Below are 24,640 nucleotides of genomic sequence, written 5' to 3' on the forward strand. Positions count from 1 at the left end.
AGATAGTTGAAGGCTTTCGAATTCAGGATCGCTCGCAAGACTGCACATTGTTTAGGTCATGTGGCTCATATTAATAAGTCCTCTGAGGATTTATTTATACAGGTTTCACACAATCCTGGCTCGCTAGCCAAGTTCTCCTAGACTGGGTTGGCGGCCCAAGAAACCCTTAGCCCGCATTCTCCTTCCAATGTGGGGGTCGCTCCCTCTGGCGTTACGGATATGATAGTCCGGGAGGCACTCGAGGGCCAAAGGGGGTCTCAATCGGAAGTTCTCTAGTTCTTCACGGGGGAAGAAATCCCCCTACACTTCGCAGGACTTCCTTCCGGGCAGAAAGGCAGAGGACCGCCTTGCGTTACTTGGGCTCAGACGGCGGCTGCCCTCCAACTAGGGACACGTGTGTGCGCATCCACACGTGCAGGCTCCGTAGAGAGGCCAGCGACACAGCTCTTCTCCGCGGCTCGAGCCTCCAGGGGGTGAAGGCGGGCTGGCACCCGCCAAACTCCCGGATGCCAAGGCGCGCGCCCGAGCGCGTTACCTGCCGTCCGCCTCTCCTCCGTGGCTAGCCCTGCCCTCGCGGGCACCCTGACGAGCAGCTGCCCGCCCCAGTCGTTTGCCGAGCATCCTCCCTCTGGTCCCGCCTCCCTGCTCTGCCCCCCTCTTTTGCATCGAACATCCGGGCTTCTTTCTCTTCTCCAAACACCACACCTCGTCCTCCGTTTCACCCCCCCCCCTGAACCGGGGGGAAAGGGGCGGGCCCGAAAGCGCGCGGGGCGGGCTCGTGAGCGCGCCTGCCTGCTTTTGCCTGCCTGTTCATGGCAACTGCAGCTTCAGTCTCGCCTCCTGCTCGGAGCGGCAGGCACGCTGCTCGTCCGTTCCCCGAGTGGCTGAGCCGGCGAGCGATGCCCGACAGCGGGACTGGCTACCGCGCTCCGTCGGTCCCCTGCAGCAGCGCCTTCGCCACCTCTTCTCCCGGCCCGAACAGCACAGACGGCGGCTGTGAAGAAAGAGGAGGAGGACGTGGCCGAAGCCGCAGGAGCGACTCGCGTTCTGTTTTGATAACGATGTCTGCAGCCGCCGTTGCCTGAGGGGTGCCTGCTCTGGACACCCCCCCCCCGGACGCCCCCAGGCAAAGTTTGTTCTGCTGGCTGTGGCCGCCTCTGGCTCTGTGGACTTAGACGCGCGCGAGCGAGGGAGGTTTAATTTAATTGGGGGAGGGGACGGATAATTCGGGTGAGGGGGCTACGCCGCGCCTCCTCCTCCGCCGCGGCTTTTCCTCTGCCCACCCCCTCCTGCTGCCGCCGCCGCCGCGGCTGCTGAATAAGAAGACCAAGAAGGAGAGGGACGCTTTGGGGAAGGGGCGGCTCGTGGAAGGCTTGTCGGCCTCTCCGCCAGCGGCACCCAGCAGGTCCGGAGAAGCGACTCTGCGATCCTCTTCGGACCAAACGCATCTTCTGTGAACTGGAGCGGCAGCCCTGCGCCGGGAACCGGGCAGCCCGCGAGCCACCTGTCTTGAGGATTTAAAGCCGCCCCGGCGTGTCTTCTTGGCTCTCCTGTTGCGGGACTTTGCTTACCGAGAGCCGGGAAGGATTTTAATCCTCCCCTTTCATTGTTCCTGAAAAGGACGGAGCCAATTTTTTGAAGTCTGCCTCCCTCCCTCCCAGCCGCCGGTTCATCTGACCCGCCGACCCTTCCTCGCACCACCAGCAGGCAAGAGACGGGAGAGACGGGGAGAGAAAAGGGACAATGAAGGTTTCGTGGCTAACTTTCGCCTTCCTTTGGGGAAGCATTTGCACACGTAAGTATCGCGAAAAGTTTCCGGAGGGCAACTCCCCCTTTTTAATGAAGAAAAAGGGGGTGTGTGTGATCTGGGTCTTATAATAATCCTATCATTCGCAAGAATAATAATGGTGGTTCCCAGAAGAGACCCAGTAGCATCAAACCCAATGTGCAGGCAGCCAAATCGGGGAAATACCCCGTTAATGGGGGTGAGGTTGGTTAACTGGAGGGGGGGGGGGAGAACAAAAACAAGCGCACTTTCACGCTGCGGGAGCCACTGGGGGCAATCGTGGCTTCTCGCTTCTGCTTCCCTCTCGTTGCCGCGTGTTTTGCTCGCGAATTGAAACACGGGAGGGGAGCGGCGTCCCGTTGGAAAGGACCCGAAAGGCCGGTGCGCTTCTAGGAGCGCAACGCTGCTTCCCGTAAAGCATAACGCTGGGGAAACAAAGCTGAGCCGGGGCGGAGAGGAGAGGATCGCTCGCCTTTCCCCTTCGCCTCGCGTGCTTCGGCTTTCCGCCCTGGCGAAAGATAATCTCATTTTTCCCCCCTCCAGCACAGGGGCAGGGCGCGCAAGGCCTCGGGGCTTTGCTCCCGGCTCTCGCCAGGCGATGCTTCGCGCGGAAGGGGGACCTTGCAAAGAGCCTCCGCGTCCCCCTTCTCGCTTTTTCTCCCTTTACAAGTTCCCTGGGGATTCCTTTATGCGCGTGGTTCCTCCATCTCTTCCTCGCCTGCATCCTTTTTTCGAGATAACGCCCGGTGTGAAACGGCTATCCGAAATCCCGCGGGCGTGAGACGCACCGCCGGTTCCTTCTCGGCGCCGTAGGACAGTTTTGCGTGGTTTGAAAAGCGTTTCTTTTCAGCCAGATCTTACGATCCTCCGCCTTTATTGGCGGCAGCTACTCGGCGGCTGAACGGATCAGAGCGCTCTTTTCAAACCAGTTTGCAAACGCTGCTGACCGGCGCTGGAGGGAGGAGGAGGAGGAGGAAGGCGACTGACTCTCCTCCCTGGGGAATCTTTCAACTTTCGCCCGAGTCGGTCCGGGTTTCTTGGAGGCTGGAGGGTAGGGAAGCAAAAGCACATTAGCGGAGAAGTTGCAAATGTAAACAAGCGGATGAGGGTGTCGCCCTGGGTTTGGCAAGGCCCTGCTCCAAACCAACTTCCCCGAAGGAATTTTATTCCGGGCTGCTTTGCAGACAGGCTTTTTTAAAAAACAAAAAAAACCGAAGCTCTAATGTGGGGGGTCGGGAAGGGTTGGCGGGAGGGGGGGGCGGGCGGTGCAGATTCGTTTACATTTATGCCATCCTGGACCGTGCCTGGCTTTTCACTATTTTGGTATTTCCTCCCTTAGGAAGGAGATGATCCCGATTGCTAAAGAAAGGAGCGCGGGAGGGGAAGTGCGCGTGCATGGGGAGCGCTGAGCAAAGGGGGTGTTTTCCAGCCCCGGGCTGCAACTTTGGTGCCAGACCCTTTTCCCCTTGTTATGGAAGTGTTGTCTTATTGTCCCATCGCACCGATCCCGCTGCAAATCTGCTTTTCTCTTCCCGCCCCAGCCCTTGAGGAGAGGAGGAGGTGGAGACGGCGTGTTGCGCCTTCCTTTCTTTCGCTCGGCAAACCTTCCACCAGCGCCGGGAGGCGAGCATTGGCGCGTAAGGGGTGGGGGTGCCTCTCTCTCTCTCTCTCTCGCCCAGCTTTTGTTGTGCGGTCTTCCTTCCCCCTCCTTGTTTGCATGACTTTAGGAGATGGGGAGGGGTCTGCGAAAAGGGGGGGGAGAGATATCACCCTTGCGGGGGGGGGATTGGAGCAACGTCGAGCACGGCGGCGGTGGTAGCGGCCGCCGGCTTGGCCGAAAAACGCGGCGCGCGCAACACGCCGATCTCGTGGCCGCGGGATAACAACAACAGGGAGTGCTGACGTCACTGACCGGCGCGGGAGGGGAGGGGGCGGTGGGGCTTGGACCCTGGAAAGCAACCAGCATTCGCACGGCTGCCTCCCCCTCCCGCCCCTTAGGAACCCTCCCAGGGCTTATCAGGGATAGAAAAGGGGTCCTTCTATAAGGCAACTTGCCCTGGTTGCGTGTCCTGAGCTCGCCCGCTCTTCTTGCTTCGGTTCTGGGCATAAGTTGTCCCACGCTACCCTTTGCCCAGCCCGTTCTCTGCGCGAGCATCTTTCTGCAAACTGCAAGATGCTCTTCAGTTGGTTTTGCTGTTTTTTTGTTAATACGGGGTACCATCGGCTACTCCTCTCTTTTAGGAACGGGCCTCAGGCCCCTTTTCCACCCTGGCATTGCCCCCCAGAGTCTCCCCAGAGCAAGCAGGGAGGAGGGAAGCCCTGTCCTCCGGAGCTGTTCTGTACCACGTTAGTTACATGTAGGTCTCCCTTTAACCGTTTCCTCCCTCGCTTGATGTTCGCGGCGCCTGCAGATCCGTTTTCGAGCAGACTCGAAATCCTGGCAAGGGGTTAAAGCCGACGAAGTGGCTGCTTCGCTGGGTTTTCTTTGTTCAGGGTACCCATTATACATTCACTGTCACTGCCTCCTCGCCGGTCGGTGCTGTAAACAAAGCTCGCTCCATTTTCCTTTTCTATCCGTCCTCTCTCTCTCTCCCCCCCCCCATTTTAATGCAGCTTCAATGTACCAAAAAAAAAAAAAAGAGTTTGCTGTGTGTGCTAGTGGGTCCAAACATCCTGCCATTGCTTGAACTGAGCTGTGGGTCTTTCCGAGAAATTCTGCTGGTGTGAAAAGCCCAGCGGTACCATCTAGAGATTTCTGGAAAGAGCGGGATAGGCTGGAGCAACAATATCAGATGTGTGCCTGTGTGCTTGCAGTATCAAAATTCTGCATGCCTATAGTCACCAACTGCTCCCTGTTTTGGAAACATGATTTATATGAAGGAGCTATTTTTAGGTCATCTCTCTCCTGTGTGATTTTTATTTTAAAAATATATATTTTTTTTATCGGCTTCTGCTCCTGCTTGCTTGAGCAAAAAAAAAAAAATCCCTGCTTATTTCTCTTTCCTATTGCTTTCTAAAGCAAAACCAATGTATTTATGTGGAACCATAGTTATATTTATAGGCACGCTGGAATGCAATTAAAAATTGCCTTTTAGAAATAATGCAGCACCTTGCTGGTTAGGCTTTCTAAAAATGTAATTCTGAAAATTTAAACAAGAAGGATGGGAATAGTGAGGCTCTCGCTAGAGATAGGTAAACAGTTAACCCTGGCTGTCTTTTTAAAGGTAGTTTTAATGAAGCTTAAATTCGTCTGGCTGCCTAGAAATGCTTAGCTGGAAAGCTGTAACTAAAGTGTTGAAGCCTTGTATTTGTATATGCATGATGCCTTCAGTTCTGTGTCGATGTGCATGCTTTTCTATTGCATATAGATAGCCAGTAATACTAATAACCTGAATAAGTAACTAGCAATGAAAAAGAAGCAGACTATCAGGGATTTTTTGTTTTTTGTTTTAAAAATGCCAAGGTGAGCCCTCAGGCCTCTTCCTGAAAGACCAGCCAATGGTACTCTAAAAAAAAGTCAAAATATGGTTGGGTATTTTGCTTACCTGTTTGCGTATACAGAGACTTGGTGATGACCAGGTTCTTCTGTATGGTTTTGTTCGCAAATTATCCCGTATTTCAACTCTTCAGAAACAGGTCATTTCCCCCTTGTTGTGAACAGAAAGCTGCCTTGTAGGAACAGCAGTTTCTGGTAGAAAATTGCAAAAGTTCACCTTGCTTTCTTAAAAAGCAATCAATTGTATCCCAAACACTTTTCCAAAAGCCTTTTTCCTCATTTATCCTCTTGTGCTGGAGACCAGTTTCATTAGCTTGCTAATTAAACTCAATGAACTGCTGTGCCAAGGTTAATGGTGCCGATCTTTAAAAACACAAAACTCTTGAACTATTGTCCAAGACCCTATTAACAAAAAAAATCTATGGTTAGATATAGATTGTGCCACTCTAAATATCAGGACGATCGTGGTACTTGCTTTAAAGGAAATGTATGCCTGTGTAAAAATGAATAGTCCTAAATTTGCTTACTAAAGAGTGGTCCACACTGAATTAGAAGCCAGGAAAACACAAATCAGTGTAATGGTTCAGATTTACGACAGAGGTTTTCAACCTTGGCAACTTTAAGACTGGACTACAACTCCCAGAATTCCCTAATGAGCCATTCTGGGAGTTGAAGTCCACAAGTCTTAAAAGTTGCCAAGGTTGGACACCCCTTTGTTTAGAAGAACTGTTTCTCTCAGCTTTTCTTGATTTAAAAATCTAGAGCAGGGGTGGGAACCTTGCTCTTTTAATGACTTTGTGGACTTCAACTCCCAGAATTCCTCAGCCAGCATAGCTGGCTCAGGAATTCTGGGAGTTGAAGTCCACAAAGTCATAAAAGAGCCAAGGTTCCCCACCCCTGGTCTATAGCTTCATATAGGTATTCCTCGACATATAGACATTCTTTTAACCATTGCTTGCAGTTAAAACGGCACTGAAAGAAGTGATTTATGACCAGTCCTTGAACTTATGATTATCACAGCATTGCCATGGTCATGTGGTCAAAATTCAGGGGCTTGGCAACCAACCTATGATGGATTGCAGTGTCCTGGTTTCATGTGTCCCCTTTGCAACTTTCCCAGCCAGCTTCTGACAAATAAAGACAAAGTGTGATTCACTTAAGAACTGCAAGTGATTCGCTTAACAATTGTGACAAAGAAGGTCATAAAATCAGACATGACATATTTAATGGCCAGTGGAAAGTCTGGTCCCAGTTGTCATAAGTTGAGGACTATCTATAATTCTGAGCAAGCTGGGATGATGGGCATTGTGTTGAACAGGAGAGGCTCCTCCTCCGTCCATCAGCTGTCACAGCTGTTTGGGTGTCCCTGAACAAAATGAACAGTTCCAAAAGAACTGGAAAAATTAAACAGAGGTTTCAGATTGCATTGATAAATACGACCTCCACGCAAAGATAACATTTTCTATTTTACGTAGGTAGCTGGTTTGACACTGTTGCAAACAAACAGAAGCCTCTTTATCTGATCTTAGCGGTTTTTGTATTTAAAGTTATCTTTTAATATCTAGCCATGGTCAATCATGGTTTGCACAACAGGGAAATTAATTGGGGGGAAGCTGATTGTTTTTATGAGAATGTTCATCATTAATCTATTGTAAATCCTAATTTTTGCCTCCTTGCTATCTTTAACGAAGGAAAGGTGCGGGAAATTATATGTTGTTGCATGTCTTCTTCGAATTTTCCCTTAAAGTCCTTCTACAGGTAATCCTTGACTTAACGACTATCGTTTTATGATCCTTGAAACACCTGTAGAACACAACTGGCTGTCCCTTGACCAGATGTTGGGTGAGTCAGCTTTGTGACTAGCTGTGGTGTTCCTCAGTCATGTGACTGCATTTCTCAATGTTTCTGTCAAAAAACACACCCCCCCCATTTAAACCAATGGTTTTGTTTAACAACTGTGATGTTTGCTTAACACAGTGTTCTCAACCTTGACAATTTTAAGGCATGTGGACTTCAACTCCCAGAATTCCACAGCCAGCATTGCTGGCTGTGGAATTCTGGGAGTTGAAGTCCGCATGCCTTAAAATTGTCAAGGTTGAGAAATACTGGCTTAACAGCTGTTGCATTTGATTAATAACCACAATATTCACTTAAAGACTGCTATAAAACAGGCTGCAAAATTTACTTCCGATCCTTCAGACTTGAATTTTAATCTTCTTCAGTGTTTTTTTTTTAAAAAAATTCTCAAACATATCCTACAAACACAAGGGAGGCTGTGACCATATGACCCAAGAATCTGAGTTTTGAACCTAACCACAAATATTACTGAGAAGAGTTACTTTCATAATTGTCGTTTCATTGTAGTTTGTTTCAAAACAAGCCATGTCTTGTTTCATGAACTAGTGTGGGTTTAGGAACCATTAGAAAAACGGCAACATGATTTCGTTTGCATTGAAAAATGCCCAGTGTGTTTATCTGTTGATTGGGCAAGAAATGTTTCTAACCAACACATTGATAGATGTAGAATAAATACTCAATTGAGGCAATTTATGACAGCTGCAGCTTGTTAGAAGAAATAAAAATCAGTATTTAGTGACAAGAAAGCGATGACTGTTAATAAAAAAAATAGTTCTGGACATATCTCATCTATTTGCATTCAAAATATAATGTGAAATCTCAGCCTAAACTTGGAAAATTGCAAGGTGACTTAAAGGATGGGGTTGAGGAGTATTTAGGGGCTACTAAGAGAATCCACCTTTTACCCAACCATTTCATTCCATTAGGACTGTATAAGGAACTGGAATTGAAGAAGAAAATATGGAACATGCATATATGTGCAAATACCACCTTAATGAATTTTCTCTCCTCCCTACTCCCAGAGTCATATGAGCTTAGGAGAGGACACAACTGCTTTAAGAGGCACCGAACAAGTTATTAGATATTCCAACCCTCATTGCATATGGATAAGTTATTCTCCTTCCAAATTGGATCAGTTGACCTTACTGTTAATGTGAGAGTAAAGTTTACCTGTGTTTATCCTTAGGTACTGCTCTTCTCTACTGACCCATTCAAGTCCCTTTTCCCGTTCCTTGTACGTTTTCCCCAGCTTTGGAAATAAAGAATAAGGGGGGGTTATTTATTCAAAGGATTGATAGGGCTCCCCATATTATACATTATAATTCTGGGTGGCTTAAAGCCATAACAATAGTCACATACAGGTAGTCCTCGACTTATAACCGTAATGGAGCCCAGAATTTCCATTACTAAGCAAGGCTGTTGTTAAGTGAGCTTTGCCCCATTTTACAGCCTTCCTTGCCACAGTTGTTAAGTGAATTATTGTAAAGTTAGGAGCAGGGTTATTAAGTAAAGTTGACTTCCCCGTTGACTTTGCTTGCCAGAAGGGGATAACAACTGTCCTAAATACAGGCCAGTTGCCAAGCATTTGAATTTTGATCATGTGATCACAGAGATGCTGCAGTGGTCATAAGTGTGAAAAATAGTCACAAGCCAATTGTAACTTCAGATGGTCACTAAAGAAATGATGATAAGTTGAAGATTACCAGTATGCCATTTCAGACAACCCTAACTTATATGTATAATTGACTTATTTTAAACTATTCTCAAGTATCAATTCTAGAGGCTCCACCTTTTTATGGAAAGGGGGGGGGGAAGGAGGGAGGGAATGAGAATTGCAAACACATGCACTCTTTTTCTAGAAGGAAATGCTACTAGATCCCATAATAATATCCAGATTTGTTATGAACTGTAATCCTGTATAATAACTGCTGCTGCTTCAAGAGTTAAAGACTCGGTGTGGTTGAAATCCTGGTCCATTTAGGTTACAATTTATGAATGAATTCCATATATACCCATTAGTGGAAACTGCTTCTCTGATTTGCGTCTTGTTTCCACAAAGCAGTGAATCAACTGAGGTCAGATGAGCAAAAGGGTGATTGGTAGATTCTATACACCTTATGTCTACAAGTCAAACCCTCTCAAGTCAACCCCAAAGAGATGATTTCACCCCCAAAATGTATTTTGATTGTATCCACATTCTTGCTTTGTTAGAAATTTTTTTTGTAGAACTTGTATAACTATTCATTCAGTGACCGTTCAAAGTTACAACGGCACTCAAAAAAGTAACTTACTACCATTTTTCACATTTACAACTGTTGCAGCATTCCCTGTGGTCACGGGATCAAAATTTGGGGCCTTGGCAACTGGCATGTACTTATGACAATGGCAGTATTCCAGGGATCATGTGATCACCCTTTGTAACCTTCCCAGTGATCTGGCGAATCTGGAAGTTGTGATCCTAACTCATCTGGAAAGTTGCCAAGTCCTGAAGTGAAAATTAACTAGTAGATATTTTGAACTGGAAGTGTTGTGGCTGGTTTTCATACATATTTAGGCAATCCTCGACTTACGAGTGTAATTGAGCCCACAATTATAGTCATAAGGCATGATAATCATTGGTTAAGCCACTGTGTAACATGCTTCATTTTACAATCTTTTGGGCAGAAGTCATTAAAAAAAATGCCACGGTTATATAGTGAACACTATGGTTGTTTAAAGAACCACTTGTTGGAGTTTGGGGTTTTTTTGTTTTTTTTGTTTTTTTTTTGCCAGAAACAGGATGTAAACCCTAGTTTTTGGAAAACTATAAATCGTGGGATGCTGCAAATGGCTGTAAACGTGAGTTGGTTGCCAAGCACTGAACGTGCAGTCCTGTGACCACAGGGAACCCCTGTCCACCAGAACTTCAAACTGGGTCCCTTTCTGGGTCTGTCGTAACTTCAGGCAGTTGCTAAGCGAATGGTCGTAAGTTAGGGACAACATGTATGTCTTCTGCCCAAAGAGTGACCATATTGTCTCTGGTACAAGCATTATTAATGACATTTCTACCTATATAGTTCTGAGATAATAATGTACGAGGGAAAGAACGATGGGCTGCTTTTTTTTTTCTTTTAATATCTTTCTGCAAAGTAATGTTTATTCAATGCCTGCCTTGACAGCAATTGCAATCTATCCCACTGAGGGTGAAAATTGATTTGGTGGCCAGAGAATAACATACAAAGTGCCCCCATTTGGATACTTCCACACTGATATTATTTACTCTAAATAAATAAATTTCCAAAGCTTTCTCTAGCTTTGTTCTCCCAGATTCTTTAATTAGGAAAATTCAAAGATTTTTCTCTAGGCATATGTGGATCAGGTTTTACAGCTCTCTCTGTACTATACTGAATTCTGAAACATCTCTTTAATATATTAGCTGTATTGCATTCAGCTTATTAAATGTTCTTTCTGTGATTTTTTTTTAAAATAGAAATATTCCTTTAAATTTGTTTAGGTTTTAATTGTTCATCAGAAGTCTGAATGGTAGATATGGAGTTACAGGATAGCATTGGTTATGTTGATATAATTACCTATAAAGCAGAAATTTTAAATCTGGTTCGTGGAACGAGTGTGAATGTGTTGGTTTGAATGTATTGCTAAACCACAATGGGTAAGTAGTTTTTTTTTTAATGTCCCTTTTGTAGGTAATGAAACAAGTGAATCCACTTTCATTACTACTGTAGTTTATAGTGGCCACTTGACATCACACATGACAGGGTTCTGGAAAATTGTGCACCCAGTGATTATGATCAATTAAACCCTAATTATTGCAAAACCTTCGCAGCGTTCAGTTCACATCATGAGCTTAATGGGATGATCCCTTTCTGATTTGCACCATGGCTCTGAATCTGAAGCTAATTGCTAAGGACTCAAACAGCAAAGTAATATAACCCAACAAAACTAGTAGCTACATTGACCTAGCGTTGCTGGCTGTGGAATTCTGGGAGTTGAAGTCCTCATGCCTTAAAATTGTCAAGTTTGGGAAACACTGACCTAGTGGATGCAAATTCTGTTAATTCTGACCTAGTTAAATTGTATTGTGAAGAAATATTAAATCCCTTAAGATTTAATAAGGCTCTTTCAGGCAAGGTTATGAAACCGTGTGCTGATTGGGTTTTCAGCAGTTCTGTTCATTAATGATATTTTTCTGATGGATCCTCGGACAGTGGAGAATTCATAATGTCAAGACTCTTCTCAAAGAAATGAAATACTGCTTTATTAAAATTGCAAAGCTGCTTCAAGGATGCTGGCAGAATGGGTTGTCCTTTCTGAATTTATATTATATTCTCAAAGCATTTGCTAAGTCTACTGTTTCTCCCCCCCTTGTTTCCTTCCTCTGTCTTTTGGGAGGGATGCATGGACAGGGGAAAAAGAAAACATTTTAAAGATAAGTTGCAAAAAATTGTTGAGGGGAAACAATTTGGGTTTTTGTCAAACTTTTTTTTTTCAGGTATTCTGGGGCTGTACCTGCAGATGTTTAAGAGTTTTCATATAGGCAGAGATTGAAAATTTAACTTTTCTTGGGATTCTTTTTTTTTTTTTAAAGTCAGGCTCCATCAAGTTGCAGTTAACTGTTGACACCAGAAAACCTTTCCCTTTAGCAAAATTTCAACACAGATTTGTGCTATCTTTCATTCAGCAGATTGGGGGTGCCCCCCCCTTTCCTGGCTTTTGGGATAATTTGTGGTGAAGAGGAGAGTAAGGACGAAAATGTCTTTTCCCCAAACATCAGTTTTTGCGGCCAAGAAATCACATGTTTTTCAAGCAGCATGCCAGTGTTTTTGATCATTTGCACATCTGTTTGGCAGATTTCAGCAAATGAAACTTACCCACCAATTACAGCAGATGGTGGTAATACCTACAATCTCCTATAAAACCTCTTTTTTGGGGGGGGGGGATTTTCTCCTTTGGTTAAAATGGAATCACAACAGAAATCAAATGAGTTAAGGTGTGATGCCTGCTTGATTAAAGGCTGTGATGCTGCTTGCTTTCATATATTTTTTTTCTTCTCGTGGAATTGAGCAATTCCTTAATTCTAGCCTTGTTCCTGGCTACTTAGCTTAAGCAAGTGACCAGTCTACATGCTTTTCTAAATCACTATGGCAAGAAGCAATCCTTTTTAATAAGCATAGTGAGAAAAAAGAAGACAGCAGTAAAAATTGTATTTGCGATCTTGCAAGTGCAAGTTCCCCATCCTTTTCCTTCCTGAGCAGCTAAATACAGGTAGTCCTCGACTTATGAACACAGTTGAGCACAAAATTTGTTGCTAAACAAAAAAAGTGAATTTTGCTCCATTTTACAACCTATCTTAACACATACTTGTTATATGAATTACTGCAGTTGTTAGGACCACGGTTGTTAAGTGGATCTAGCTTTCCCGTTGCTTTGCTTGGGTTTCCTGCCTGAGCAGGGGGTTGGATTAGAAGACCTCCAAGGTCCCTTCCAACTCTGTTATTCTATTCTATCCTAAATCCCAGAAGTCCCCAACCAGCTATTAATCGAGTGCTTGTCAATATGAACACAACCACCAGGGAATTCAGAAGCAACAATGGAGGCTGTTAGCTATGACATCATGTGTGGTCTCATTTAAGCCAGCATTAACAGGGTTAATATATCCCACACCTCCAAAGATTCCAAAGCCATTCTGTGGCAAGTGATCTCAATAAGCAAACAGGCATCACAAGACAGGCCATATTTCAAATAGTTTTATTTATTTCAGTATAATCCTCGTCTCACAGTCACCTCTAATGCATGAAAGTCATTTCTGCCATCCACAAGGGAACAGAGAAGAAGTTGTGATCTGGCTGGATTGCCTTAATTAATGTTCATGTTGGGCAATTGGCATTGGGGCTTGGTAAATGGATGCCCACCCCTCCGATCCCCTGGGTTTCATGCCATCTGAGCCTTCTGCAGGCCATTGTTAGGCAGAAAGGCTGATTTCTGGAAGTTTAGCACTTGGCTGGCCTTGAAAGCTAAATAGGGTCAGGCCTAAATAACACTTGGATGGGAGGCCATTAAGAAATCCAGCAGCTGCAGATAAGAAAGGAAAATCAGAATATCCCAGTAAATAACACTGGCACATCTGTACAGATATTTCTTGACTTACAGCCATTCATTTGGTGACTGTTTGAAGTTACAGTGGTGCTGAAAAAAGTGACTTATGACCCTTTTTCACACGACTGTTGCTGTATCCCCATTGTCATGTGACCAATGTTAAGATGCAACCTATTTCCCTGCAACAACCTTTGAGGTAGGCCTGGGCTGAGAGAGGGATTGGCCCAACATCATCCAGCTGGCTTTGTGACTAAGGCCAGGACTAGAACTCATAGGTGATTGTCATAAAGTCAAAAAGTATTGAGGGTGATGCTCTAACGCTGGTATCAGCTGGAGATGGCAAATCTAATTGGCCAATTGGGCGTTGCTCAGGTGTGTGTTCTGTGCATTTAGCTTTCCTCCTGTCTAGTCTTCCTAAATTAAGGATTGTCTTCCTGTTGGGTAAGTATATTAACAAATACTGGCTTTCTGCATTTCCATAGATTGTCTTCTACATTCCTACAGGTAGTGCTCACTTAACAAGCACAGTTGTAATAAGTGATGCAAGTAGTTAAGCAAAACATCACATGCCAGTTTGCCCATTGACTCTGCTGGTTGGGAGCTGGCAGTGAAGTACACAAATGGTGATCATGTGACCCGTGGAATTGTTGTAAAGGCATGCTGATTGCCAATCGCCCCCAAACCCATCACTGTGATGCTGTGATAGTCATTAGTTTCAAAGTTGTTTTTTTTCAGAGCTGGTGTAACTTTGAATGGTCACTAAACAGGGAGGACTACTTGTATTGATATTTGGATCATCACAATGACATTTATTACAAACAGTCAGGACATAGCACTGCATTTATGACAAGAGTCTAGATCAGGGAGGTCAAATTTGCAACATGTGACGTGTCACGACGTATCATGACTTTTTTTTTTTGCCACTGCCAGCAGTGGGGTGGGCGCGGTTTTGTTATGATGCATCCGGCCCATGGGCTGGTAGTTTGACACCCCTGGTCTAGATCAACCCTAGCACTTGAGAATCATGAAGTGTAAATTTAGCATCTCTCTTGAACGTTAGGATTTCCAGGGTCAAATCCCAACATCTCAACAGCATTATCCATCTTCAGATGTATGTGCATGACTTAAAATACAGTATCAGAGGGAAAATAAAATCAGGTTCAAGGTCAAATCCCAACATCTCAACAGCTTTATCCATCTTCAGATGTATGTGCATGACTTAAAATACAGTATCAGAGGGAAAATACAATCAGGTTCAGCAACAAACTCCATTGACAATAAGGTGTTTATTTGCTGACTAACTTTTAATAAAGTCAGAAGCAATCCTAATAATATTTATGTAGTGGTAAACACCTTCTGGGTTTGATGGAACATAACTTTTAGGAAAGCATGCAAAGGTCTACAGTCCTTGGATCAATCACTTCCTAATTGGTTATGCACAAGGCTGGGTCACCAGTGATTAATTACTTCTGCAAGCATTGATACTAAAAAATAAACTTGATCAAACTTGCAATGTGTATCTATCCTTTCTGATTTATTTGCTTGCAGGTTGTTCCTGAAGTGTAAAACTCTTCAAAGTTAGTGTTTGACAAACCCAAGTTAGCTAAAAATAGCTCTCCTAAATATGAAAGCCAGTTCAAAACTCTGAGGGTTCCTAGAATCATTTTACAGTTATTGTTGATAGAATTTCAGAGTCCCAACTTTGCGATGTGAATGACTTTCTGTTGAGCTAACAGCTGTTCTCTGCCTGTTGGGATCTACAGCTTGCTTTCCCAGCTCTTAATAATTAAACAGAAGTGTTATTTTACAGCAACTTGTATGGAAGATTGTGGCCCGTTTATTTTTTAGCTAGAATATGTTAGAAGCTTATAACAGCTTGGCCCAAAGCATGCTTTTTGAAAGGCAGGACAATTAATTCAGGGCTGTAACTTCATTCAGGATTAAATCCTATTGAATTTAAATGGTTTTACCTTCAGCTAAACACATACAAGATAACTTCATTTATGAGTAAGCATAGATCCTTTGAAAACCCAAACTTCTTGGATTTGTCTGATTTAATTCTTTTTCCCCCCAGTCCCTCCCCCTTAGGTTTCCTGTAGGGTTTCCAGATTTTTTATGATTACTGTTTAAATTGCAGCCCTAAGTAAACTTAATTGAAAAGTAAATCACGCTGCCCTTGGCACCTTTATTCAAACATTGTGATAAGCCAAGCTAAGCAAACCACTTTGTGGTTTGCCGAGATAATGCGAATCTTGGCTCAGGATTGTATTTCTGAGCAGAGATGACTGGGGCCTAACTTCTTTTTAAAGAGAAAAGTAGGATAAAAATATTTGGGATAAATGTTTAAAAATCGACATCATGTTCCAATTTAAGTGTAGTAAAAGTAAATTCAAACATATGCTACCAGTAGAACAAGGAGCATAACATGATCAGAGTTAATGGCATTCAAATAAATTCTATTTGAAACAGGCAGCTGTTTTTAAAGCTTTGGAAATACTCTTGCTGAAGACCCGTTTGGCAGAATTTGAAAAGATAACGATCATGACTGAGCACATTTTACTATCTTCCGGGCTAATTGAAGAAATCTTTTAGCATTTATTTCAAAGCCACATCATGGGCAATGGTCGCCAGCTCCAGGTAGTCCTTGACTTACAACCATAATTGAACCAAGAATTATAATTTATAAGTTGAGGCATTATATGACCAGACCTGATTTTTTTTGATATTTTTTTGGGCTGAGGAATTATGGGAGTTGAAATCCAACCGGTCATAAAAGGGCCAAGTTTGAAGACCTCTGTTTTAAATACTGGGAACAAAATGCAACAGCACCATCCTCCTAGGGATGTTTAGAACGTGCATCTTGCAATCTCTTTTATGTCTCTCCCACAGCCCCTGTGCTTGCAGGGGAACTAAATGCATGTTTACAGTTAGTCCTCGACTTAAGACTGTAACAGAGCCTGCCCATCATGATTGCATATCATGACAGACATAAAGCAGTCAAATCACGTGACTGATCTGATTTAACGACTTTTTTTTTTTTTTTGCAGGTACCTTAATGTTAGGTGAGTAATTTGCTGTGGGCATAGTTTGCTGAAAACTGGAGGTTAAATGCCAGTTTTCAGCAAAAATGCCATAAAAGTTGGTCATGTGATCCTATACAAAATGGCTACAAACACAGGCAAGTATCTGAAGTGAAGTTACGTGGGCACTGGGGAGCTTGACCATTGAAACTTTGATCATATGTAAATGTGTTGGAACTTCAAATGGTCACTAAGCAATCAGTCCTAAGTCAAGGACTACCTGTACAGATAGTCCTCCACTTATAACCATTCATTTAGTGACCATTCAAAATTACAACAACGCTGAAAAAAAGTGACTTATGACCAGTTTTCACACTTTGCAGCATCTTGGGGGGGGGGGGAGTTGATGTGATCAAAATTTGGATGCTTGGCAACTGACATGCATTTATGATGATTGCAGTGTCCTGAGGTCACGTGATCACTTTTTGCACTCTTTGATAAGCGAAGTCAATAGGGAAGCAGGACTCACCTAATAAGCATGTTGCCAACTTAATAACTGCAGTGATTCACTTAGCAACTGTGGCAAGAAAGGTCGTAAAAGGTGACAAAATTCAGTTAACAACTGCCTCTCTTAGCCACAGAATCGTTGACCTCGATTGTGGCTGTAAGTCAGGGACTACCTGTAAGGCCTTATTTTACTCCTTGAAACCTCTGGTCATTGCCATTCTTGGTGTTTATCTCTTGTCATGCCAGCTCAAAGGTGCTCTTTTGCCCCTCTCTGCCTCCAGCTGGTCTTGAGAAAGGCACCTCCTTACTTTTCCCTATCTTTCATTGGCAGAAAGACGGGTGGAGTTACGCAAACATTCGTTTCCCAAGGCTTATCTCGGGCGCATTCTTACATAGTCCTCAGGCTTTCAACCCAGATATAGGAATTAAAAGAAATAGAAGAAGAAAGAAAGCATTTATTTCCCAAACACACATAACTCCTAGCCTGGCCCATTGCTGCAGCCTGTAATGTCAAAAAAATGTAAGGATAATTAAAACTCTGCTGACTTGTCCAGGAAACAACTACTTGGACAGGGAGAATATATTCCTTATTTTGAAAGTGTTATCACTCTTTTTTTTTTCCTCTCTCTCTTTTCTCTCTGTATTTTCTTTTGCTGGATGCAGCTGGTATTTCTCCTGTAAAGTTTGGTAGATTTAAATTTAACTCTCTACTGCCTCTTTTTTTCTGCCTGCAGGTTGGAGGTGTGTGAAATTGATTACAATAAATTCCTCTTCTACAGAGGTCTTGCTTAATTCCAGACCTGATACCAGCACATGTAATGCAACCCATTCATTCATTTTTCTGGTTGTTGCAAGAAATGTACTCCACACTACCAAATAAAAGGATAGCTTGCAAAATGTTAGATCAAATATAAAAAAAGAGAATGTAATTTGGGTAGAAACAGCAGCACAGAGCAAATCTTAAAACAACTAAAGCAGTTACCATTAATAACAATTAGACAGAAAATTACCATATCCTCTAGAACCAAAATTAAGAGAACGTTATGAGGTCCTAAGTACACATTAATACTTTAAAAATTGGGCCAAAAGACATAAGAAGTTTGATGTAGTGATTAAGGTGCTGGCTTAGAAACCAGGTGTCTAAGAATTTTAGTCCATCTTAGTTATGAAAACCAGCCGAGTTACTTTCAACCAATCAGCAAGAGACTGTGAGATCTAGTCTTGCCTTAGGCACAAAAAATGATTAGCTGACTTTTGGGCCAATAAACAGGCAAAAGTAAGTTCTAGTCCCACAAAAGCAATTTGGAGTGACTTTGGGCCAATCACCAGAAGACCTGAGTTCTAGTGTCACCTAGGAAAGTTGCAAGTTGCAGTCATGTGATGTTTTGCTTAACGACTTCAGTGATTTGCTTATTGGCAGAAAGCCCACTGCCTGCAGCATCTTCATAAGTTAGAGACGAAAAAGAGGAGCTAGAGATCAAATTGCCAACATACACTGGATCATGGAGAAAGCTAGGGAAAAATATCTACTTCTGCTTCATTGACTATGCAAAAGCCTTTGATTGTGTGGATCACAACAAATTGTGGCAAGTTCTTAAAGAGATGGGAGTACCAGACCATCTCATTTGTCTCTTGAGAAACCTATATGCGGGTCAAGAAGCAACAGTGAGAACCGAACACGGAACCACTGATTGGTTCAAAATTGGAAAAGGAGTCCGGCAAGGCTGTATACTGTCGCCCTGCCTATTTAACTTATATGCAGAGCACATCATGAGAAAGGCAGGGCTAGATGAATCAAAAGTTGGAATTAAGATTGCCGGGAGAAATATCAACAACCTAAGATATGCAGATGATACCACTCTAATGGCAGAAAGTGAAGAGGAACTAAAGAGCCTCTTGATGCGGGTGAAGAAGGAGAGTGCAAAAGTTGGCTTGAAACTCAACATTAAGAAAACCAAAATCATGGCATCCGGCCCTCTCAATTCCTGGCAAATAGATGGGGAAGAAATGGAGGTAGTGACAGATTTTATTTTTCTGGGCTCCAAGATCACCTCAGATGGGGACTGCAGCCAAGAAATTAAAAGACGCTTGCTCCTGGGGAGGAAAGCTATGGCAAATCTAGACAGCATTCTAAAAAGCAGAGACATCACCCTGCCAACAAAAGTGCGTATAGTCCAGGCCATGGTTTTCCCAGTTGCAATGTATGGCTGTGAAAGTTGGACCATAAGAAAGGCTGAGTGCCAAAGAATTGAGGCCTTTGAACTATGGTGCTGGAGAAGACTCCTGCGAGTCCCTTGGACTGCAAGGCGTTCAAACCGGTCAGTCCTAGAAGAGATCAACCCCGACTGCTCTTTAGAAGGCCAGATCCTGAAGTTGAAACTCAAATACTTTGGCCACCTAATGAGAAGGAAGGACTCACTGGAAAAGGGCCTAATGCTGGGAAAGATTGAGGGCAATAGAAGAAGGGGACGACAGAGAATGAGATGGCTGGATGGAGTCACTGAAGCAGTGGGTGTGAACTTAAATGGACTCCAGAAGATGGTAGAGGACAGGAAGACCTGGAGGAACGTTGTCCATGGGGTCGCGATGGGTCGGACACGACTTCGCAATTAACAACAACAACAATACTATGACATCACTGCAGGGTAGGGCCTACCACACTTGGCCCACTTTGCTGCATTCATTTCTAAAAGGGAGATGCTAAAAGCTTCTACTTCTATTTGAATCCATGATAAGGGCAGATTCCCAAACAAACCAGCCGGTTTATTGCCAGAACGGAGGGAAAACTATCCATAAATTTTATAATCTTATGAAATCCTAACCGATATTTCCGAAGTAAATAGGCTTTTTGTATACTTTTAAAGCTATGCATCCCATAGTTCGATTGTTCAGTGCATAGCATCTTTCATTTTCTTTTTCTTTTGAAAGGTTGAAATCGCAACCAGGCTAAAACTTTTTGCAGGCAAAATCATTCAGAGATGATCCAGATCTAGATTTCAAAGTTGCAGGCAAAGATTGGCATTTGCTAACAAAGATGACCTTTGATATTATATATCCCACAGCGTTGCAACTAACTGGAGAGAAAAAAAATCAAATTCCTTGCTAATGCAAGGTTTCATGAGTTGAACCTTGCCTTTTTGTGCAGTGTGCTAGTGTTTTATGGCTTTTTGTAGATCCACTCCCTTAGGTCAAAACAGAAGTGCAAAGCTGTATTAAGATGCTAGATGTCATGAGGTAGAAAGGTTTGTGTGACTTTGACACTGACCTAAGAAGCCAAGTTTGAGTAGGCATTTAGGAAGCTGAAATTTTGGGGTAAACCTACCCAGCCTTGAGATTGGTGCAATCCTGGAATCCTTGGGGATTCCACAATATAGGAATCCTTTTTGCAGTTTACAGTTCATTTCTTGGTCCACAAGGAACTTCTATGGTCTACCTTCCTTGCAAACACTGAAATTGTAACCATTTTTAAAAGAAAACATAATTTTTTCATCTTTTCAGTACAAGCAACCCTCTCCCCAATGGCAGAAAAGCTTTCTAAATAACATTTTTGCTTTTATTGTTTATATAAAAGTCAGTGGTTGAATGGAGTGGTCCCGTTAGCCAGCTAAGTAAGGTAAATGAATGAATGCTGTGCAGATGTTGCATTTTTAATCATTGTTTTAATTCCCTTCCAATTCAAACTATACTGCATTGTTAATACTTTGCAAGGGTGGTGTGCAGTTTGAGGAACGATAGGCTGGCTGGGGAATTCTGGGAGTTGAATCTCCATTCATCTTCCAAGTTGCCAAGGCTGAGAGACACCAATGTGGAGTCCAAAATAGCTGGGACAGGAACCAAATCTTCTGTTTACCCCCGACCCAAGCGTGCTTTTGATCATGCCATCAAATTGTAAAGAGCAGTTCTCCTACGCTGCTCCCGAATGCCTTGGCTGCCTGTGAGTGGCAGGACTTGACAGCACTCAGCAGCTGCACTTTAGGTGGGGAGATATGTTTGCTGCTACCGAATGTTGCTGCTTAATTATATGTCTTCAATATAGTCATTAAGAGTCTGCCTGTAGGCTATTTTGATTACTTTTTGTTTACAAGCACATTATTTGACACCCAAGTGGGTTGGGGAAATGTGGTTTTTAGGCTGGCTTTCATCTACTTTCCCTGGAAGGTCACGGAGAAATAATCTTTTATTATCACTATTATTTAAAAAGTTTCCCTTGGCTCCTCCATGCTCAAGCTTACTATTTTAAAGAAGGCAGAATGAAAACATTAGGGCTTTTCTGCAGTAAAGGAGTTGAAAAGAATCACAATCTGTTCCCATGAATGCTCCTTTCCTGCCAACCATACTGTTTAACTTCACACACACACACACACACACACATACACACACACACGCGCGCACACACACACAAAACTTAACTCCATCCATAGGATTATGGCATTTTTTCTTGTTGGCTCATGCCTACTTACCTATTTGTGCGTGAGCAACAGTAAAAAACTGGCTTTTGGGAAGACCCAGCTTACTTCTGTTCTATTGGGTTTTTGTCACCACTGCTTTTATAATTTGTCCTTCCTTCAGGCCCGTTTGCACAATAAGGAAAACACCAGCTTAGCGTGTGTCCTAAAGTGGTTGAGTTTTCATTTTAGAATATTTACAGGACGGGTGCGTGGCTTGAAATTTTTAACTCCATGATATATAACGTACCCCTATTTCTTTTATGCTTATTTTGGAAAAGGTGCCTGTGTTTTGATGCTTTTGAATGAGGTTGGGAGTTGTAACTCCCATCATCCATAAAGAGCTCTCTGTGGGGGATGATGGAAATTGCAGCTCAAATTTTCTGGGAGGTACCAGGTTGGGGGAAAGATAGTAATGTACAAGGGGGTATAATGGTTAGCAAGTCAAGACATTGGATAGTGTTGAAGATAGCACAGAACATCTATATTGAAGGTAGAAGAGCAGGATATACATTGGGGGAAGGAAGGAGGGAGGGAGAGAGGGAAGGAGAGTAAAAAAAAAAGAGGGAGGAGAAAAGGGAGGGAAGGAGAGTTAGAAAAGGAGGAGGGAGGGATGATTAAGAGATAGGGAAGAAGAAAGATGGAGGGGGGAAAGGACTGAGAAGGGGAGGGAGGGAGAAAGGAAATGTTAACTTTTTTCACCATACGTCTACAATGATCATAAAACTAACATCTAATTTAATCACAGTAGTTTTAATGGTGTACTTCCCAATTTTTAAGTACTTCTGGATACTCAGTAGTGAACCTGAATTCCATACATATAGTAGCTAAGAGACTCCAGAAGATGGTAGAGGACAGGAAGACCTGGAGGAACATTGTCCATGGGGTCGCGACGGGTCGGACACGACTTCGCAATTAACAACAACAAAGTAGCTAAGAATCAACACCAATTTGATGGTGCGTAATCGAATCAAAATACAGCATTCCTCAAACTGATTTGGACTTTTCGTGGCTACAAAGAAGTGCTTTGCCATTATTGCCTTTGGGATGTTCTTGTGACTTCCCAGTCAGTCAACAGCCTTGAGGTTTCCTTGTGGTCTCCTCTTCAAGAACTAATCAGATAATTAAGTCCATTTGAAATTGGACAACTTTGGCTTCTTGCTGCGATCTGCTGTGAAGTTTATGGGAGGACCCAAAATGATTAAAAATGAGTGTAGTTTCTTGAATCCCATAGTTTCGTGAGTTATATAGAGTAAGGAAAAAGAAGCAACAAGAATGAAGAGAGTGGGGGAAGAAAACCCACTTATCATTTCCTTGTTTTGTAATACTCTTGGTGGGGGGGAATTGGAGTTAAAGATTGGACTCTTAAATACAGCAAGTCTGTGCCTCTTTATCATTTAGCACTTCACTGCATTCCATGGGGGTCCTTCCTAGCATTCCAACGTATTTATAATTGACTCAGTATTTATTTTCAAGGCCCCCTGTTGTGTCCTGGTTATCATATGAGCCCAGAATAAAATAGGGAATGAGGTTGTAGGAATTCAACAAGAGAAAAGTTATTTATATCAACTTGAAAGAGAATAGAATTCTGAAAATTCTCTCCCTGGTTTTTATAGACGTGAAGGACTTCAAAGTTCTTTTAATTTTCCAATTAATTAGTGGAACGATTTGTCTCCAGAAGTTGTGAGTGGATGCTCCAACACTGGAGGTTTTAAAGAAGAGATTAGACAACCACTGGTCTGAAATGGTATATAGGATTTGCTGCTTGAGTTGGGTTGGACTAGAAGACCTCCAGGGTCCCTTCCAATTCTTGTTATTCTGTCAGAGAAAACCAAGGAAGAATCACATGAACAGGTAGGAATTTGGCCCAGTCCTTGTTCTCAGATAGACTACTACACTTCAGCACATTTGTACATCATTTATCAACATTTGACAACAAAATGGGAAGACTTTTCTTACTTTTAATCAAGAAGGAAAAGGAGGCTTCGAAGCCAGCTCTTCAACCCTCTTCCTTATGGTTGAAAATCACTTTCAGGCTCCTGTCCAAACACAGATAGTCCTTGATTTGCAACAGTTCATTTAGTGACCATTCAAAGTTACAACAGCATTGAAAAAAGTGACTTTACAACCATTTTTCACAGTTAAAACTGTTGCTGCATCCCCAGGGTCAGGTAATCAAACTTCAGGCATGTTGGCAACTGTTATGAATTTATGATAATTGCAGAATTCTGGGGTCACGTGATCCTCTTTTGCAACCTCAATCGGGAAGTCAGATTTGTAGCGATTCATTTAACAAAAAGAGTAAAAGGGGGCAAAACTCTGTTAACAAATGTTTTGCTTAGCATTTGGGCCCAATTGTGCTTGTAAGTTGAGAAGGTACTTTTCTTACCTTCATAAGAACTAGACTTTTGAGCACTTTCAAGTTTAAAGCCTGACTTTTTTCAGGAAGAAACCAATCCTGTGTATAATCTCTGTGAACTTCCACCTTTCGGCCTCAAACTCAGAGCAGACAAGAATTTGAAGCATAATAACGTTTGAAGTCGTTGTTGTGGGGAAAATAGAAGGGGGGGGGGAGAAGTGTTATGTAAGCTCATCATCTTGAATTACTTATAAAGTAATAAAGGCGGGATAAAAATCTAATAATTAACGAACTAACGAACTAGTTAACTAAGCAAGGGTTAGTGTGTGGCGTGCCTGATTGGAAATTTCCGGGTGGGGATGGGGGTGGGGAAGATTCTTCTCTCTCTTGCAGTTCTTGGGAATCTCCTTGCAAAAGACTCTTTAAGTTAAAGCGTCAACATTTCAAAAGAGACAAATCTGTCGCCTTTGTCTCTGGGAATTTGGCAGCAAACAAGGTTTATCCTGTGCTTATCTCTGACAGGGAAGATGGGAAAGAGATAGTATTGGCAAAGGGGGGAGGGGGGGCCTTTATAGTTTCCTTAATCTAAATAACACCCCACTCTATCCCCATCCTTCACAGAGAGGGGAAGGGTAGTGTGTGTGTGTGTGTGTGTGTGTGTGTGTGTGTGTGTGTGTGTGTGTGTGTGTGTAGGGGGTGGGTGGGAGACTGTTCCTGTGTTGCTGTAGAAATAATCCTTCTGCCTTCAGATAAAAGTACAGTCCTTGACTTAACAACAGTTCACTTAGTGACCGTTTGAAGTTACAGCAGCACTGAAAAGGGAGTCTTAGGACCATTTTTTACACTTATGACACGCTTACACAATGGTTGCAACATCTCTGATCAAAATTCAGGGGCTCAGCAACCGGTTCATATTAATGGCGGTCGCAGCATCCCCCCGGGTCACTTTTTGGGACTTTCTGACCAGCAAAGTCAATGGGGGAAGCTGGATCCGCTTAACGACCGTGTCACTAACTTAGCAGTTGCAGTGATTCGCTTAACCACTGTGGCAGGAAAGGTCGCAAAACGGGGCAAAAC

General features: G+C 43.2%; 1 protein-coding gene across 6 annotated transcripts in view; it reads left to right on the forward strand.

Annotated features, from left to right (window-relative positions):
- The first annotated feature begins 757 nt into the window (after positions 1–757).
- ACVR2B (activin A receptor type 2B) overlaps positions 758–24,640 on the forward strand; it is a 76,442-nt gene continuing 52,559 nt past the window's right edge. Inside the window, exon 1 of one of the 6 annotated variants that reach the window (XM_039334192.1) lies at positions 758–1,795. In XM_039334192.1, coding sequence (XP_039190126.1) covers positions 1,744–1,795 — 52 coding nt within the window. In that variant the 5' untranslated portion in view covers positions 758–1,743. The remainder of the gene's footprint in view (positions 1,796–24,640) is intronic. The other 5 variants (XM_039334190.1, XM_039334191.1, XM_039334193.1 and 2 more) reach the window with 5 other exon arrangements.

This window comes from Crotalus tigris, unplaced genomic scaffold (assembly GCF_016545835.1).
Source record: "Crotalus tigris isolate CLP2741 ecotype Arizona unplaced genomic scaffold, ASM1654583v1 scf7180000017628.32516253702:7417878, whole genome shotgun sequence".
NCBI lineage: Eukaryota > Metazoa > Chordata > Lepidosauria > Squamata > Viperidae > Crotalus > Crotalus tigris.